General features: G+C 35.5%; 1 protein-coding gene and 1 pseudogene across 1 annotated transcript; one reads left to right on the top strand and one right to left on the bottom strand.

Moving 5' to 3' along the window:
• The first annotated feature begins 833 nt into the window (after window positions 1-833).
• LOC132618512 (vacuolar protein sorting-associated protein 28 homolog 2-like) lies at window positions 834-4715 on the top strand. The gene is made up of 2 exons (XM_060333547.1): window positions 834-1037; window positions 3644-4715. Exon 2 carries the CDS (start codon window positions 3736-3738, stop codon window positions 4363-4365), a length of 630 nt encoding a protein of 209 aa, XP_060189530.1. The 5' UTR covers window positions 834-1037; window positions 3644-3735; the 3' UTR covers window positions 4366-4715.
• Window positions 4716-9355: 4640 nt separating this feature from the next.
• Window positions 9356-19467, bottom strand: LOC132620175 (vinorine synthase-like; annotated as a pseudogene).
• Between the last annotated feature and the right edge of the window lie 923 nt (window positions 19468-20390).

Below are 20390 nucleotides of genomic sequence, written 5' to 3'. Positions count from 1 at the left end.
AAACTAATAAAACATTTTTATTAAATTAATTAAAAAAATTCTGTTATATTAGTTACATTATAATTTTTTATATTAACAATTATAGATAAAAAGAATTGTTACAAAGAAATCAAAATTAGAAAGATATATATATATATATATATATATATATAGATGGGTACGACATGGAATGCTCTATGTACAAAATTTGTTAATGTTGTGTTGGTCCTCCTTTGGCACTTATTAAATATAGAAAAATTTGGCACTTATTAAATATAGAAAAATATAATAGAAATAGATGGGTACAACACGGAATGCTCTATGTACAATTTGTTAATGCTGTGTTGGTCCTTCTTTGGCACTTATATATAACAGAAAAGTCCACAATTCAAACAAGGCAAATTTACAATCACAAGATTTAAAGGACAATCTAGTATATCACGCACATCTTTAATTTAGAACCACAAAATTTAAAAGTTTAAATTTTGTGTCTAGTCAAATTAAAACACTCAAATTGGGACGGAACGGAAGGAATACTAAGAGCCTGTTTGGATGGGCTTATGCCTATAAGCTGCAAACAACTTATAAGCTAAAAAAAAATAAGTTGGGTAGTCTAACTTATTTATTTTTTTACTTATAAGTTGTTTTCAGCTTATAAACTGCTTTAGATAAACTAAGTCAAATGAGCCCAATTATTTTTTTGAGCTTATTTTAAGCACAAAATGACTTTAAACTGGCCAATCAAACACTCAAAAAAGCTGAAAACAGCTTATAAGCAACTTATAAGTCAATCCAAACGGGCTCTAAGTAACTCCACACGCAATATATTTATTACGCAAGCAAAGCAGAGTATAGAAAAACGAAACAAATCTTTCTGTAATATTTTAGGACGCCTGCAACACACTTCCCATTAATCAAAGCCCCGTCCCATACTCTCTTTGGTCTGTACATACGTCTCTCTCCCTGTTTTTTCACACACACAAAGTTGCCTAATAATTTGGTTCACCTGCCCAAATTTCTTTTTGGTTCCATTGCTTGCCATGTTACTGATCTTTGAGGTAAATATTGATCTGGGTTCTTTCAAATTAATTACTATGATCAGCTTGTAATCTTTTTACTAGTTACTGTTTTGCATATTCTCTAATGCCAAACCTAAAATATCCACAATAGACACTACCAATTTGAATTTTATATGAAATACTAAACATCAAAATCAAGAATTACAACCTATTCTTATGTACCATGGGATTATTTTATCGCACCTGGGATAGTAATACCTCCCATTTTAATATAAATGGTGGAATAAAATAATCCCGGAACTAATTAAATACCCATGAGATAAAGTTAATATCAAATTCTATCTCGGGATTATTATCCTTATCCTAGTTAACATAGGATGCCATTAATTTTTTTTTTTTTTGGGTGATGTCATACATTTCTTGCTAATGGGTGTTTGGGGGATTTGATCTTTGTGTTTTTTATCAAGTTCATCAATGCAAAATTATCCCATCTTGAATAGTTCAAGGACAAGTTGACCTTATTTTTTTTGGAGTAATCGTTATTAGGAAGGATATTTTTGAGCTAGTTGACTAACGGCGAGGGCATATTTGTGCTAAAAATGTAATGGAGGATAAAGTTGACCTATTTTGAATATTTAACGAGTTTTGACCATTTTCATTTTTTGGTTGATTTCGTAGAGTTTTTGCTAATGGGTGTTTTGGGATGATGATCTTTTATCAAGTTCATGAATACACTGATGTTTGCATCTATATTGTATATTCATAATTCGGGTTGGATTCTAGATGGTGGGTGCACCAGCTGCTAGCATTATAAATCTACTGCCGTTAATGCTTTCCATTTGCCCTGAATTAGGTTTCAATAGCTCAGTGTGCTTGATGTTAGTAGGAGTTTGTTGAGTTTCCTTCACTTTGCTGAAGTTTGTGTGTTGAATTTATATTTTTAGTTTCACTCACAGTGTGTCTAGAGATGTTATACCAATGGCCATTATTTTTCTTTTTTCTACTAAAAGCTTGGATTTTACTGCGCATACTTGCATGAAGTCTCGTACTTGAGCTTACGAAATAAGGGCAGGCAGCCCGGTGCACTAAGAGGTCCGGGGAAGGGCCGGACCACAAATGGTCTATTGTACGTAGCCTTACCCTGCATTTTTGCAAGAGGCTGTTTTCATGGCTCGAACCTGTGATCTCCTGATCATATGACAACAACTTTACCAGTTACGACAAGGCTCCCCTTTGAGCTTACGAAATAAGCTTACTCTGTAATTGATATATCAAAGATGTATATGGGTGAAAACAACAACAATCACGCCTCAGTCTCAAACAAGTTGGGGAGCTATATGAATCCTCATTAACCTATGTTTCTCCATTTAAACATGGATACGGGTGAATGGGAAGCAATAAAATAAGAAATGAGAAAATGCAAAAAAAAATTGGCTAATGTAGTCTATAAGGTCCCCACACCCCCTTGTTGGATTACACTTGGTATGTTCTTGTTGAGTGTCTTGTAGGTGCTCATTTATGTATAAATTGATTAAGATTGTTCCAGTGCTTTAATATTCTCATGGAAAAAGTGGAGGGACAAAAAAGGACAAGTTCAGCTGAATGGAGAAACAGACTTACATGGGCGAAACCAAGTTAATGGATTAAGGTTTAAGTGGGTTGATTCTGTCGGTCTGATTATGATAGTTCTATTTATCTGTGTATCCATGTGCATTTATCTTGTTTACTCACGTTGGGTCGTCTTGATGTTGGATGGACTTCACAAAATCATGGCCTTGGCAGTAGGTTTTTTCATTTATCCCCTGTCCCCGATTGTTTTCCCGTTGCTCTTGTCCTCCTATTTGGCATTAGTTATAAAAGATAAGACTGCAACGTTAAAAGTTGTTATTTTCTGATTTACAGGGTCAAGGTCCTAAGTGTTGTTATAATTAAAATTGAGAAGGATTTTTTTTTTTTTTAAACTGTGGTGTCCGGACCAGTTTGTGTGCACCTTGACTAATTCCATGGGTACCTACTACCTCCCACCAGCACGTGTACCGGATAACTGTGTCCACCAAGGTTAGCACAGGTGAGAAGAAATCACCTAGTATTTTTTGTCTCTGCTTGGATTTGAACCTTAGACCTTATAGTTTTCAACCCACTTCATTAACCACTAGGTCATACCCTTAGGTGCGAGAAATTTCTCATTACTAGAAAGCATAGGAGAATATATACAGTACCTGTGGGGCGTGTGTGGAAGGTATTATTGTCTACAATACATTCTGATTGAGGATAACTGGTTCTCAGTCATAGTGGAACGATACATGAATATTAGAGATACGTCCTGACCCAGATGTTTGTATGCATGCAGTCCCATAAGCATAAAACTAAACTCAGCTACATATCTGCTCTTTATGATCTTTAGGATTTGTTAGTCATAGCAGCAATGTACATTCAGACTTCTCTATAAGAACCATCCTCTATAACAACATTTCACTATAACAGTCACGTATTTTTGTGGAACCAATCTTTCATGTTATGCTATATTACATGCTCTCTATAACTGTATAACAACATTTCGCTATAGCAGCAAAAAAAATATCAGCTACAAATGGTGTTGTTATTGAGAGGTTTGACTGTTATCTTATGGTGTGATATTTCTGCAGTGACAAAGAGTAGCATCTTTGCGCGTGTCCCATTCTCTTCTCCAACCCTGTTGAAAAAGGTTTCCTATATCAAAATACACCTGAAAAGTCTGATGGAGGTTAAGCTATGGAACGACAAGCGCGAAAGGGAAATGTACGACAACTTAGCTGAGCTCTTTGCGATTATCAAAGCAACAGAGAAGCTAGAGAAGGCTTATGTTCGTGACATCATTTCACCACCCGAATACGAGATCGAGTGCCAGAAACTAATCGCTCAGTTCAAAACCCTATCATCTACATTAAAGGATGCCGTACCTCACATCGAGCGATTTCACGACATGTACAAAATGGATTGCCCTTCTGCCCTAAACCGGCTTGTGACCTCTGGAGTGCCAGCTACTGTAGAGCACCGAGCTAATGCTGCAAATTCAAGTGCCACATCAGCTGCTGTTGTGGCAGAATGTGTGCAGAATTTCATCACTGCAATGGACTCGTTGAAGTTGAACATGGTCGCAGTTGACCAGGTCCACCCCCTGTTGTCGGATCTATCGTCTTCCCTTACTAAACTATTGATTTTGCCTTCGGATTTTGAGGGGAAGACAAAGATGAGAGAGTGGCTTTTGAGGCTTTCAAAAATGGGGGCTGCAGATGAGTTGACAGAACAGCAGCCTCGCCAACTCCACTTTGATCTGGAATCCTCGTACAATTCTTTCATGGCAGCATTGCCCACTGCTGGAAGTTAGTTGATGGCTATTCCAATAGGTGGTATGTTAGTAAATAAGATTGTTGTTTTGTTTGGTGAGTTCACAACACATTATTCTATCTTTAGTTGAAGTGCTGGTGCCATTTTAGGTACTACGAACTCATAGTGAATAGCACTTCTATCATTCTATATGCTACTTCTGCAAATGAGCTATATTCTTGGATTCGAGTACACAAAGCTTTAAACTTAGTTTTGTAGATTAATTGGTAAATCGTCTCTATGTCTTGGGTGGTGATAATGACATTGCATGAGGCTTGCAAAAAAGAGTTTGATCTTGAATTGTTAAATGAATACTTGCATTGCTGCGGTCCTCTAGGTCGGCTTTGTTGATTTGTTGTCATTACTATATATGAGTATGTTTCTTTTCCAAATTCCTATTGCATATCATGTACCGTCTCTGGAGCTTTCATGGATGCAGTTGCTTTATATCTCTCACTCGGGATTAGGGAAATAGTATAGTCTTCGTGTGGTGGATGGTCTTGCAAACAGTGTTTTGCTTATGTCAGGCCTAGACCTGGACTTATCTGTGTAAAACCTGCTGGAAATATTGAACTATGAACCCGTAACTGGAGGAATCCTGAACTCAGAGAATTAAAATCTAAAATCTTGAATCCGCCTCTGATTAAAGTTTTCGCTCATCCAAGTGATGCAGGAATATTTTCATAAGCATGAACTGTCATTTATCAATAACTTCATGGTGACTGATTGAATTTATTATGTGAAAAGAATTTACTCATTTCCTATTTTCTTTTCTTCAACTTCTTTTTTCTCATGGTTTTAGGTTCTGAGTCAGTCTCATGAGCTGAGTATTTGAAACCTTCAATAGTCTGGTTTGCAACTGCTTCCTTTGACTTGAGTTCTTTTTTAACATAAAAAGTGCCTTATTGCATAAAAGTATAGTTTTGTTTATTACCTTAAACAACTTATCTCGAGTGCTTTGACATGTTACCTTCGCATTGGTTACTGATTCAAATTTCTCCAAATAAAATGATTGGTGGTTCCAGCACATGTGATCAAACTAGCGGTCAATGAAGTGAGTCAAGAGCAATGAAGACCATTAAAATCTTAGCAGAGCTTTCTTTCTATCTATCGTACCTTGGTAAATATAGTTACTTGGTTTCTGTGTGCTGGTAGAAGGTAATTATAAATACCCAGTAAAATTAGTCAAGATGGGCGCAAACTAATTCAAACACCACGATCATAAAAAATAATTGGTGATTCTTGGGAGTTGGATTGTTACACTTAAAAATTTATATTCCCTTTTAATTAAGATATCGTGTTTATCTTATATTTTATCTAATCATTGCGTTTTATTGCGTTTGGAGTTGTTAGACTTTTATCTCATCAGAATTGTAAATTTACTTTTATTCCATTTGCACATTTCCTTTCATAATTTCACTCCCATTAATGTTGTTTCTCGCAATCGAGCGGAACATTTCCACCAATTTTACCATACGAAAAGAAATTGACGATTTAGAAGAAGTGACAATGATAGCAGAATTAAAGGAGCTCGAATGGAACTCGAGGAATTCAGTGCTAATACAGGAGTTCAACATAGGAACTCGAGTTGATTAGCTAGTAAATGGAAGAGAAGAGATGCAGCAGAAGAAGGAATGCAATTGTGCAGAATGTAAGTATATGTCTGAATGCATAAAATAAATCCAATTACAAGTGTATATATCGAAATGGACTACTAATCTGAGCTGCTTTCTAACTAACTCCTGCTTCACCACCCCTTTTCCTCCTTTAACTAACTCTAACTAAACCAACTAATCGAGCCGATGTGGCACCTATGAGCTAATTCGTGTATCAAACAAATGAGTAGATTTTTTTATGTTAATTAATGCATGAAAAAGGGATATATTTTGTAGTACAATCAAATCTCTATAACTGGCAGCGTTTGTCATTCTATTTTTTGGTTGTTATAGCAAAATGTTGTTATAAAGAACATATAAAAAGATCGGTTCTAAAAAAACTTGGACGTTATAATAAAGTGTTATTATAGAGGATGACGGTTATAGAGAGAATTGACTGTAATTTATTAGTTCAAATGACTCGAGAAAACACACAGAAACTTTTAGATAGGAGCTGTTATATCCCATTTTAACCGGAGTCAAAATGGTTTACAACATTCCGATAATTCCGGGGTTAATTAAAGTTAAGGAATCGCCACCTAATTATTGTGGTGAATTAGGGCACCTAAAGTTAATTAAATTTATTGTCTAAAGTTAACTCTGTTTTAAAGTCTACGAAACTTAAAGATTCTAGGTCAAGGCTCAATTAATCTAAAGGGAAGGTATTAAGCACCCTTTAAGATCCATTAACAATGGTTAACCGACCAGACTTAAATTAATTAGCTTATGTGCTGAATATGCTAAAGGGTTTTTTAAAATATATAAATGTCTATTGACTATATTTGAATTATCTCTTTTTAAAACAAAACATTGAAAACAATAGGCAGTGATTAACGTAAAACTTGAAATATTGCATTCACTTTTGAAAAAATTTAACTAGGTAAGGGATATAAATGTACAACGTCAATAATGTGACTTTAGCTGGTAAGGTATTGTTTAGAAGCTGATTTTTAAAGTTAATAAAAATCTTGAGTATATTAGCCAAAAATCAGTAAGACATCCAATGATGATTAAAGCACAAATTTTAAAATCTTTTAAAAATTTGGCGTCATAAAATAGGTAATGAAGTAGCTTACTAAGTCAGAGAAGCACTTAAATGATTGAAAATAACCTTGTTATTAATCCCATGTTAGTCATGGGTCCTAACAAATAATGAATAATTAAAAGTTTCAAATCACACCAGCAAATATAACGAATTAAGCAAATCAATGGCACATTCCGCCGAGTTTCGACGATTTTTGTGCAACTAGAATATAAAGAATATGTAGCAGACAGCTTGCACTAAAACTTAGAATTTCGCCTCGCTCCTCTTTCGTTTCTATGTTCGGATGCATTTAGGAGGGAGCGAGGGAAATAAATGGCGAGGAATGGAGAGGTAATGCAGACTCCTTTGCGAGGCATCGTTAAATTTCAAAGTGAAACTCTTCGGCTCCGGTTTGTCATGTAAAACAAAGAAAAATAAACAGAGGAATCAACACAAGGAAACTTAATTCTTAATAGAGTATAGAAAGTAACATATGTGCAGCCAAGCAATTAAGTCCAAACTAATGTACATCAAGTTCGCCATGTCTAGAATGTTTCGACACAAAATGGATATCACACACATTTAGGGGTAGGTACAGTTTATGTATCGGAAGTGGCTTCAACGTCTCAAGGAATACTCACATAGTTAAGTGATGTTAAACATAGAGAGAACTTAAAATTCAAGAATTAACAACTTACAAATATGTGCCACAGAACTAAACATGGTTGTTACTCATATAGAAGGGTCGTAAATGTAAGTTTCTAAGGGAGTACCATCAGGATGTATATCTTCATTTGAGATCTAAAGCTAACTGATCCAGAATTGACCAACGTATCTCTAGGCAGTCCATTTAAACACAGATTGAAATTGCGTCCTATATTCGTGATATCTAAACACTCTACTAAGAAACAAAGACAAACACACTTTAAAAATATTCAACAGAATATAACCATTCATCACAGAAGCCGACGTCTCTTATCCAGGAAACACTCCAATGAGAAGTAAACCCAACAACCATATAACATGAATTCTAAAGTGTGTAAAAAATACATATACTATATAATAGACACATAGCACATATTCAAAATTTATATAACGTTCAACTAAACAAATTCACTACTATAGTCATGTTTTCTAGAACATAAACTTAGACACTAAAAACATGATTTCTAAACACCAAAACACACAACGACACTAAATAAATAAGAAGAAAATCAGATTTTACCTCTTGTGGGTGCAGTGAACTGAAGCTTTGAGGTCCTCTTCAGATTCACCCTTTTGTAAGCAAGATTGAGTCGAACAGAGTGTAAGAGTAATGAAAATGCTAAAGTTTCTTTGAGAGACAACAGAAAATATAAATATCTTAGATGAGAGAGTTTTCCATAGTTCAAGCTTGATTTCGGCTGAAGCATTAACAAGGTATTTATAGGAGAAAGTTAGGGTTTTCAGATTTGAAATTTTGAGCACAGCAAAGAGAGTCACGGGTGTAGAGTCGTTTGAAATTAAGAATCAAATCTCTAAAAAGTATTGTTTTTGCTGAGATTTCTGAAGAAAGGCTTTGTCATCTTTTGAATTCACCTTTTGACTGAATCTTGTAGTTGAAAAAAGAGAGAGAGAGAGAGAGGGTAATATCATTTCTTGCACAAGAACAGCAAGGCAAACTCTATTTCATGAATGAAGGAATTTGGATTTTGGCTGAAGATAGAGAAGTGACGTAGTGAAGGCGTGGAGAGTGAGAAAATTATGAGAGAGGGTAAACTTAGTTTGACTCTTGGAAGATTGGGCTAGCCTTATCCAAATTGGGCCTCGGTCTGAGTGAGTTTGAAGACTAATTTTGGGCTATGTTTGGGTCGTAAAACTTGGGTTGTTGATGCTTCCATGTAATGGACAACATTTTGGCCTATTTTAGGATTTAAACCTCTTTTCCTTGTATTTATTTGAGCTTCTTTGTATTAACAAAATGAATACTATATATATGTGATAATAATAATTTAGCAATTACCATTAATAAGGTGTGATTTAACATGCTAATTTTATTATTAGTAGATAAAATATAAGGTAATAGTAGAGTAAAATATTATCTGGGTTATATCTTATGATTAATACGTAATAAGTAAGTAGCAAATGTGCGAGGTATTAATCAAGTAACAACACTAAACAATAATAATATAGTAGTAGCAATTGTAATAAAGTAAGGGCAAAAAAAATAAGATATTTAGTTTATTAATAACTTAGAAGCTCAAGAAAATGAATTGGAATAAAGGAGGGACAAAATTGGGTGTCAACAGGAGCTTCTAGGAAATTAACCTAAGCTAGAAGTGTGTGATGTTGTCCTTAATGTCGAGGTCGGATTCAAATTCCAATTCGACTTGCAGGCCAACACCAGTACGACAAACCGTATCATGCAACCAAAACATATTCATATCCTTCAATCCAAAAAAAACATCAAGGATGGTTTTCCCCAACCAAAACCAGCATCCTGCATAGGGAACCTGCACAGACTTGAACACGTGACTTTGTCAACGCCATCGTTGCCTCCCCATTCACTGGAACATCAATTACTAAATTCCCGAGGCACTTATCTATTTGAGGTAACCGAATTTTAGAATGCAAATTCAGGGGAAAACACATTACGGAAGGTCTCAATTCCCCATTTACTACTTTCGAAGCATGGATTAGAGCTCTCCATAACAGTGCTAAGATCATCTCAACTCTTGAACGTTGAAAATTTAAAGCACCCGAATCAGTGAAGCTTGCGAATTTCTCTCTGAGCCTCAATATAGAAGCCTCTTTGATAACAAACCTCTTGGGGACAAAATTATCTTTGATAACAAACCTCTTGGGGACAAAATTATCTTCTTTGCTTCCTTCTTGTGGAATAGGAGGCTTGAAGTACCTGTTAGGATGGAATATAAGTAGGTCTTATGGAAGCTATCAAAACAAACCTCGAGAAACGATAAAATAAGATAACAAAAGAGAAATATACCAAAAGAGACATTAAAACTTTAATGTGGCTCGATCGATTGACCTATATTCATGGCCAGAGATGAGCATTCCACTATATAAAAGAGAGTGCAAATACCGAGGAAAATAACCTCACAAAATTCACTCTGAAAAGAGGTTCACACAAGCGGCAGGATAACGTTTTTGCGTCACAAGTTCTTCTCCTAAACAAAACTCTCTAACCCCTTAGAGCTACATTGTGGAAACTGTCAAGTGAGAAGGAAGGAACGTAAATATATACGAGTCTGAAACTTCTTTCTCTAGGATCGACGAATATAAGAAATATATATTTTCCTTTTAGGAAAAGAACAAAAACCAGTTATGATAAACGTGTTACGCTTCCTCAAAGGAAAACTCAATTATGGTAAGAAAATCAAAGCAAACACCTAACAATACCTTGATAAGTCTCTTGTTGGGAAAATATCACTACCATTGAAGCTCAAGAAATTGTTGATCTTGTCGATAGGAGTCCCCAATCTACACGCATTTGCCCACTCAAAAATAGAGTGCATGATTGTGAAACGGTCCATTACAAGGTGCGAGGCACTAATTGCTGCAAACAGGCTGCCACATTGAAACTTGGTAATTTGGACAATGCAAATTGGTGCGGTGTACAAATTGGTATTGTCCAAATCCTTGATGTTGTACAGCCAGAAAAGGACCATCAAATCATGGCCATTGCACTCTACGTGCAGAGGCGGAGCCAAGATTTTAAGAGAATGGGTGCATTATTATAAAAAAAAAAAAAAAAAAGTAGATGTATAATTTTAATTTGATGAGTTTAACATGAGTTTAACCTTTAGGTTCTTACCATTAACTTAGTACACTTTTGAAATTATAGGTTCAAAAAGTAAATTCTTTTTGCAATTTTAGTGATTTTCATATAATTGATCTCTGTGTTGAAACCCGAAAATGTTGGGATCAGTTGAGCCAGTTTACTATATGCTACATCTTCCACGGCTACGTGTTTTAATTTAGACATTTGGTATAATTATATAAAATTTTATGGTGATAAAACTACAATAGAGATTTCAAGCTATCAAACATCGCATTTTGAAAGATACACCATAACAAAGAAAGACGGAAAAAGAAAAAAATACCTCAGGCTCAAAAAAAAAAATAAAAAAAAAAAAAAATAATAATAATAATAATAATAATAATAATAATAATAATAATAATAATAATAATAATAATAATAATAATAAGAGAAGCGTGGAAAATGAACTACTGATTTCACTTGTAGAGGTGCACCAATAATTATTACACTATAGACATTTTGAGCTTGTGTGCACATGCCTATATAGAAGTAAATTTCTAAAAAATGTAACATTGCTATACATGATCGGGGGAGAGGAGCATGAATTCACGTGAACCCATACCTGGGGTTGGCTATCCGGTCAATTCAGTTTTAAAGTTCGGTTTGGTAAAAGTGATAACGGAACCAAACTGAAATTAGTTCGGTTCGATTTTTCAGTTCATGCCTTATCACCTTGGGCTTTTTCAATGTTTTGGATTTATGTTGTTCATGACAAAACTATCATCTATTTTTAAGGAAATCAAAGATTCTCGTTAAGTTACCATTTGATCTCCACCAAAAAAAAAAAAAGAAGAAGGGATCATTGGCACTTTTGTCGCTATTTTGTGTTAGTGTTAACCTTTGTACCTCATTGCAAACAAATTTTTGCTGGGCATAAGTTCGCTTGTTAAAGGATAAAAATTAAAGATCAGCCCATTTGAAGGACAATTCATGCAATTTCATCAAAAATGCATCTTATTCCTCCCGCCGTCGTGTCCTCGTAGTTTTCTTAGGGGATTTTGGTCGTTTAATGTATTTCTTCCTCATGTTTTTGACTTGGGACATAGCGGACTTATTAGGGTTCTGGACGCCAGAGTAAGAATTGAAGAGCAAAATATATCTTTTTCCATAGTCCACTAGTATAGATGAGGCTTCCCTTGCCTAAAATAGCAAATAAGTTGAATTCCAAATACCGGCATCTACCAACTAATAGACCAGCAAATCTGTTTTGGAAAGTTAAAAAATGACGAGCATGCGTAATTTTGTTTTTTGTTTTTGCTTCCTAACAAAGTTGACTCCGTACCCAAGTGACGTTTAAAGGGTGCTTAGAATTCCTTTTTTTAAAAAGACACAAAAATGCATTTAGTGGGTTCGATCTCGCAACCTTAAGAGATTAAACCCTACACTTAACCGGTGCTCCGTTCGGTCTTGTTTGATCATGTGTTCCTCCGGTTAATATTAGTTGTATCTTAAGAATTATATACATAATATACCGAATTTAGTCGGGTGACCATGGGTTCACGTGACCCATTTTTTCTATATAAATTCGCCCCTGCCCAAGGCACTCGAACCTGAGACCTCTGATCAATTAAGGATGAGAGAGTACTTACCAATCCACCACAACCCTTGTTGTAGGAGCGTGCATAATTTGTATAGAATTTGAAGTTTTGAACCATATCCAAGTCTTACCTGCAAAATATTCTCTCAACTACTTTTAAAAAAAAGTCATTTACGCAATTGGCCTTCTCTGTTCTTTTGATGATATGGTAATAAGCTAAGCATATAATATAAACATTTCTTTGAACATGTCAAAAGGTCATGAGATGACATTTAATCAGGAAATATTGAAAAAACTGCATGAATAAAGCACTAACAAGAACGCACAAAGCCAATCGCAAGGTAAGAAACAGAAAGAAAACATGAACATTTCTGTTTTTCGGTATATCCGAATTATTTCTTTATAAAATAAAAAACCAAAACGAATAAACGATATTTCAAAAAATTGAAACTTAAACCGAAAAATAAAAATATTCGGTTCGGTTCGGTTACTTTTTCAGTTTTAATTGAAATGTGCCCACCCCGCCATGCACATACACCTAGCACTAAAAACAAACTAGAATTAGCTGCAAATTTCATCGCTATCGCTAATCTATCGCTAAAATTGCTAGTAGCTAACAATATTTTATTGATAATATGTTACTTATCCGTCGCTAAAAAGGATTAGTGACGAATTTTATTGTTTAGCTACAAAATTTATGTGTCGCTAATTCCCCTTTTTTAAGTAGTGCAGATTCGCACCTGACTGCCTGTTCGATGAAATTGTCCAGCTTGCAATTGACCTTTGCTAAGCCTGTCAAGTGGGCCGGGCCGGGTCATTTAAACGTGGGCCACACCGGAGTCGGGCTGGGGGCCGAGCTTGGGGAGGGAAAAGGGTGTACAGCCTAGCCCTACCAGGATAGGGGCTACACCTTAGGCTAATCGGGCCGGGCCGGGTTTAGTTAGTGGGCAGGGCCAAGTTCTAATACAAAAATAGACATTTACATTTACTAATAATAATAAAATTAACATTTACATCTAATGATAAAATTGCTAAACTAAAAAAAAATTTAGTCGTCGTCAAATTCAAAAAGCTAGCCATTGTAACTTTAAAAAACTAGTCGTTGCCAATTTTATTTGAACCCCTAAATTTATGAATAACTACACTTTGGTCATATTTTCAAACTATAAATACCCCTCCATTCTTCTTCATTTTCACACAATTCTTCCACAATTATCTCTTTATCTAAATTTGTTATTCAACTAGTGCACATTACTTCACTCCACCTTTTCCTCGAGTTCGAAGATCAACTTCAAGTGCGGTGTGGATGCATTTTGAGAGAGTAAATGAGGAACATGTTAAATGTCAACATTGTGGTGACATATATCTCCACAAGTCCGGAGCGTCGGGTATTAGCCTATTGGGGGGGGTGGGGGGTGGAGGGTGGTACCGGTGTGTTGCGTAGGCACTTGTAAAAAGGTACAAAATTGAACTTTGAAGTTTATCTCTTCTTTAAATGTGTCCATCGATGTTAGTCGTTTAATTTGTATGTTGTGAACTTTTGATTTGCAATATTTCGCCGTTCAAGTTTGTATGTTTTGAATTTGCAATGCTATCAATTTAAGTTTTATTTTAAATTATTTATGTAGATGTTGATATGTCTATTTGACTGGACACGAAGTTTAAGAAAGAAGAGAAGACTATCAAACTTGTGGTGTTAAATGAGTCACATATATTTTGTGTGATTATAAATCATTGCATACATCCCCCAGACCCCACGTTGTGGGATTTCACTGGGTTGTTGTTGTTGTTGTTGTTGTATAAATCATTGCATAAAGGTAAATTGTTTCCAAATATAGAAAGGGGTCATTCTTTTTAGCACGGACTAGTAAAGAAATAGGTTCACGTAAATTGAAACGGAGAGAGTATTATATTTGATATAATCTACATATCCACAGTATATATGACATGCTAATGGAATTTTACTTTATATAAAACCATCACAATCTAATATATACTATATAATGAAAATGTATCAAAGGTATATTTGTTGAGAAAATAAGATTGTCTAGCTTTAAAATATAATTTTAAAGAAAACTAAAGTGCTCCGCCAAAAGAGACTCCTAATTTATTGGGATACAATGTTTGTAAAATATTTATTATTAGTAATAAATGTAGTACTTATCTCTTTCTTTTTTTAATTTGAAGTGGGTCGGGATGGGCCGGTGCCTCGGTACCTGGGCTACTGGTGGGCCGGGCTAGGGGGTTGTCCACCTTGTCTGGCCCAGTCCCCTAATAAATCCCACCTAGCCCAGCCCCTTACACCTTTTAGCCGGTGGTGGGCTGGGTTTACCGGGAGGAGTTCGGGCCGGCCCGGCCACCTTGACAAGCTTACCTTTGCTTTAGAATAGGGAACACCTTGATCGAAGCAAAGAACCGAATACTCGTATAAGGTATACCAGAAGGTTTTATAAGGAAATGAGTGGAAGAAGTGGAGTAGTACGACTTTGGAGAAAGGATGGGTAATGTTTTGTGTGAAAATTTTGGTCCAACTTGAGGGACGCATATCTCTTAGCATATGAAGTGTTTTGAAGTGAAACAAAAGCCTAAAATGAAGTTCGTTGAGTCTAGTTTCCAATGCAACAAACCGCTCATCGATAGGACATCTGAGTAGAGAATTATAGATGTTACAAGTTCAGCTGACAGATCAGAAACGCGTGCTACAGTAACCAACCTGCTACAGTAAAATGCTACAGTGACCCGACCCGAATTTGACCCTTATATAAAGGGTAAAACCCCCCTTTGTAATCAGATTTTGCCAGAAAATTCCAGAAATTGAAGCGAGAGAGGGAAACAAAAAGTGAGCAATTTTCAAGTAGCGGAGTAGTAGTTTAGGTCCAGGTAACGCATGGTTGCGATTCTAGTATTGTTTTGCGGTGGATTTTAGCGTGGATATTGAGGATATTGCTGTCTTAACAAGAAAAAAATGTATGAATCTTTCTCTTTTGGTATTATTTAAGGCTTATTCTTGGAGACAAAGTCGTTAAATAATTGTGTAGTATGTTGGTTAGTTATGGAAGTTGGAAAACAGCGTGTGGGCTGTTTTATGGAGCCTATTGGGGTTGATAATATTGTTGTGATGTTGGTATTGTTGTTGTTGTTGTTGGTTGTTAGATTGTGATTTCGGGCTAGGCATGTAAATAGGGGAGGTGCTGCTTGAATTTCGGCAGATTCTAAACAAAATTAAATTGAAGGCTTAAGATGAGCGTATGTCATTGAGCCTAATAATAGTATGAATGATTTATATGTAGATTTACAAGCTTGGATGGATAAACGTTGAACGACTAAGGCGACCGAAAGGTATGTTAAGGCTCGTCCCTTTCTTTCAAAGGCATGATTCCTATGGTATGAGTCCATAAGTGTTTCCATAACCTCCTTGATTTCAAAAGCTAGAAGTTTATGACTCTTAAAGCTTCTTATGATATTAAAAATGAGAATGTTTTAATGAGGATTACGTTAAGGATGCTTTTATGCTTAAAGGTCTCAAATATGATTTCAACGATGATGTAAAAATGTTAAGCTATTTCATGATTTTCTCGATTAATTTCATTGTTGTTGATCTCACCTTATAAATTGTTCCTTCAAGGTGGGATAGAGCAATAGTTTTTAGTTGAACTCCTATGCATGCCATGAGTATAATATATGTATATAGCTATTTTCTGACATTACAGAATTCTATTATTTCATTTTGATTATGCACTGCACTCATTTTCATTCTTCATGTATATATAAGGCACAGTTCACAGGGGGTGACGCTGTGACCTTTGTTGAATATATATAAGGCACAGTTGATAGGGGGTGACGCTGTGACCTTTCTTGTGATGTGTATATGTATGGCACAGTTGACAGGGGGTAACGTTGTGGCCTTTGTTGTGATGTGTATATGTATGGCACAGTTGACAGGGGGTAACGTTGTGGCCTTTGTTGTGATGTGTATATGTATGGCACAGTTGACAGGAGGTGACGATGTGGTCTTTGTTGTGGTGTGTATATATATAGATTTACAAGCTTGGATGGATAAACGTTGAACGACTAAGGCGACCGAAAGGTATGTTAAGGCTCGTCCCTTTCTTTCAAAGGCATGAACTCCTATGCATGCCATGAGTATAATATATGTATATAGCTATTTTCTGACATTACAGAATTCTATTATTTCATTTTGATTATGCACTGCACTCATTTTCATTCTTCATGTGTATATGTATGGCACAGTTGACAGGAGGTGACGATGTGTATATCTATGGCACAGTTGACGGGGGGTGACACTGTGGCCTTTGTTGTGGTGTGTATATATATGGCACAGTTGACATGGGGTGATGTTGTGGCCTTTGTTGTGATATTTCAATGGATATATGTGTTTCTTTGATATAGCTGTACTGATGCATTTATTTTGCCCATTCATTGACATGTCTCAAATGTTTTCTAGGATTATATGTACATGTTGATTTCATGCCTTACATACTCAGTACACTATTCGTACCGACCCCCTTTCTTCGGGGGCTGCGTTTCATGCCCGCAGGTACAGACACTCAGTTTGGTGATCCTCCGGTTTAGGACTTCAGCTCAGCTGCTTTGAGGGCTCTAGTGTTCCGGAGCTCGAGTCGTTTTGGTACAGATCCTTTGACATAGGCTTTGTTATACTCTTAGAGGTCTCTAGACATATCTAGGTTGCGTGTATACGGTTTGATCAGCTATGCAGATGTTGTTCGTTTTGGATATTCCCGTGCATAGTGGCAGCCTTATCAGCTTGCATATTTTGTTATGTTTGGTTAGCTGTGGCTTCTCAAGAGACAGGTTCTTTTTGATGTATGATATGATGAGTTTACAGCGTGCTTTTACAGATTGCCATATTGTTTCCAGTTTCGGTCTGATCATATCGAGCAAGTTCGTATACGGGTGTCCAGTTCGGACATTGATCATGGCTCATCGGTTTGGGTTGTGACAAGCGTACCTTCCGGCAGCTGGATAAACGCAAGTTAATATCTTAGAAAAAGACTACTCGAGCCGCTCCTCTATCTCCCCGTCAGAGATATAGTTGTTTCTATTGTTATTGTTGTTGTCGTTGCAGCAATGACAATAGAATAGGACAAATGGGACATGTTCTTTGTTAGCTATTTGGTCAAAGAATGAAAGCTTGTAACATTGAACGTGAGGGGGAGTTAATTGGTGACCATGGATGGCTTTATGAGCCTTGTGGATAAAATTCTACTTTTATACTATCCATTTTAGATTGATGGAACTGAAATAAGATATCTCTCTCTATATATATAGGCAAAAGAACCTGCTGTGGTTGCTTTTGTTTCCTTCGAAGAAGAGTTAATGGTCAAAACACATTTGAACTATCATTTTTTCGCTAGTTTCACACTCAAATTATGAGCTGTTCCTTTGTTCCTACATGAACTGGTATGATCATCTATGTATTAAAATCCATCTCAAGTTTAGGTATGTATTAAAACACACTTCGATATTTCCTACCTGAACTATCACCATCTGCTCAACTAGATGTGTTTTAATACATAGATAGCAATTCTTCAGGTAGAAAAAGAGAACAACTAATAGTTTTGGTGTAAAATTCACGAAAAAGCGATAGTTCAAGTGTGTTTTTGAACATTATTTCTTCAAGAAATAATCGGGAGTTAATTCCTCAAGCTCACTCAAGAAAAGGAAATTATCTATCAAAATCACTTTTCTTTAGTTTAAGTCACTTAAGTTTAGATGATTGTCTACCAAAACAACTTTTCTTTAGTTTAGACAATAAAATCACTCAACTAACCCTAACCCTTTGTGGCTCAAATATAATGCCACCAGGTGCATGCAGTCATTTTCAAGCACCGAATAAGCTATTCAACAAAGCAACTCTCACAAATAGCAGATTGCCAAAAATTAGGACTCAGCATCCAATCGAGCAACTGTGGAGCAAATTAATATATACTCATAGTGTAAAAAATAAGATTCGAAATAATGCAAGTTATTTGCTGTAACAAAATAAGATAATCTGGTAGCGTAAAATAATTTTACACCAAAGATATCAAGAAATTGGTATAAGAAGTCAAATTCCGCTGATTAAATAAATTTATATACTATCAGTATATATACGAACAGCCATCCACATTATAAGTGAAGATTCAATTGAACTCCTAACTTTCGACAAGGAGCATAAATTTATTTGTAAAAGTTAATAAAATTGCAATATATAGTAAAAATGCACCCATAACTTTAAAAATATAATGGGTTCAATATCAAAAATCTTAAGATTAAACCTATAAAATGTAAATCCTGAATCCGCCTCTAATAAAGAGCACATATCACGACGATGCAGAAGCATATCAACGGGTTTCAAGTTGATAAGTTTTTTATATGTACGCTATCTAGTAATGTCTCTATTAATATATATTTCTCGTTCAAAATATATATAGTTAATACAATAACGACGACAATACATCTCAATCTCTACCTAGGTGCAGTAAACTATATTTGATTAATACGTTGTCTAAATTATAAGACGTAATTTTAAAGTATGTTTTTGCTTAATTGTTTTGGTTGGGCTTGGGTCTTACTAGTTGATTAACTTATTCGTTGGATATCTTTTCTAATTAAATGGGTCTTAGTCCAACAAATAAAATAAGTAAATTATTTCATAAAAGTGAAATTTACTTATCATAGCTACCTCTAAGACCTATTTATGAATAGTAGCTACCTTTTATTTTATTTATTTGCCGTAGCTAAAATATTTTCTTAAATTACACATCGTAACTAATGTCCTATATTTCACAAGTTTCTCTTTTAAATTGATTTTCTCTCACCTTCCAAATCTATCTTCTCCCTCACCCTTTTCTTTCTCTCTCTCCGTTCCCTCTCCTACCCCCAGATCTGTGAGATCTATTCCCCTTGCCTGAACCCTTCGAGCGCCGCCCTCTCTGAACGCCGTCCTCGCTCATTTCACCATAACCCTCCCTCAGTCCCTCCTCCATCTCCATAACCAACAACGCCATCAGCACCACCACCACCACCACTACTACAATCTCCATCTCCAAACTCGAGAAGCTTAAGGTTCTAGTTCTTCAGGTCTGAACTCTATATGCTTCATGTTGTTGGTTTAGAAGAAGATAAAGTTAAACATGGTCATATTCAAGTCAGGAACTTGTCTATGGATGCAAAATTCTGCGGGTGTTTATGATGCTTTTGAATTCGAGATATCGGAGCACAAGAAAGAGAAACAATTATAATGATGTATAATGTAAATGATCCGACTACTCGTCCTCTGCGACGCCGTGGGTGGCCGTACTTTATTCTGGAGCAGAGCCATTAAAGGCGACCCAATGTTGGGAAAACAGATCTGGCCATTTGTTCTGTTCTCTGGTGAACTTTTGACTCGCCCCTCCACCTTCTGTTGACTGTATTCTCCAATTTTTCTTAGTGTATTAGAGTTTATTTTTTGTATTTTCACCGGAGATCCGACTGGATTTGACTGGATTCTCTATTTTTTAGTATACTTAGAGTGTATTTTTTGTATTCGCTTGTATTTCTATATTTCGAAGGAGAAAATGTGCACTTGAATAATCAAATACACCTGAATACAATGTATTTCTTAAAAGGATTTGAATGTATTCATCTTTTTTTGATGTAAAATTTCGCTTGTATTATATTGTATAGATTGTATGTTTTTGTATTCGCTAGTATTTCTGTATTTCGAAGGAGAAATTGTGTATTTGAATAATCAAATACACTCGAATATAATGTATTTTTTAAAAGGATTTGAATGTATTCATCCTTTTTTGGTGTAAATATAGTAAATGTTCCAAATATAGAGCCTATTTTTACTCCACTTTGTTTTCACGATTTTTTATTTCGCTGTATTTCAAAATAATGAAATACAGCCGCTTGGACATTAAAGGTAGCTACGGTTTGTAGTTACCACACTTGTAGCTATATATTGTTAGGAGCTAATAAA

Source organism: Lycium barbarum, chromosome 11 (assembly GCF_019175385.1).
Source record: "Lycium barbarum isolate Lr01 chromosome 11, ASM1917538v2, whole genome shotgun sequence".
Lineage (NCBI taxonomy): Eukaryota > Viridiplantae > Streptophyta > Magnoliopsida > Solanales > Solanaceae > Lycium > Lycium barbarum.
Note: the sequence above shows the minus strand (reverse complement) of the source record. Positions and strands in the feature narration are given on the sequence as shown.

Coding starts and splice junctions, on each gene's coding strand:
- LOC132618512 (XM_060333547.1), top strand. CDS start 3,736: ATGGAGGTTAAGCTATGGAACGACAAGCGCGAAAGGGAAATGTACGAC.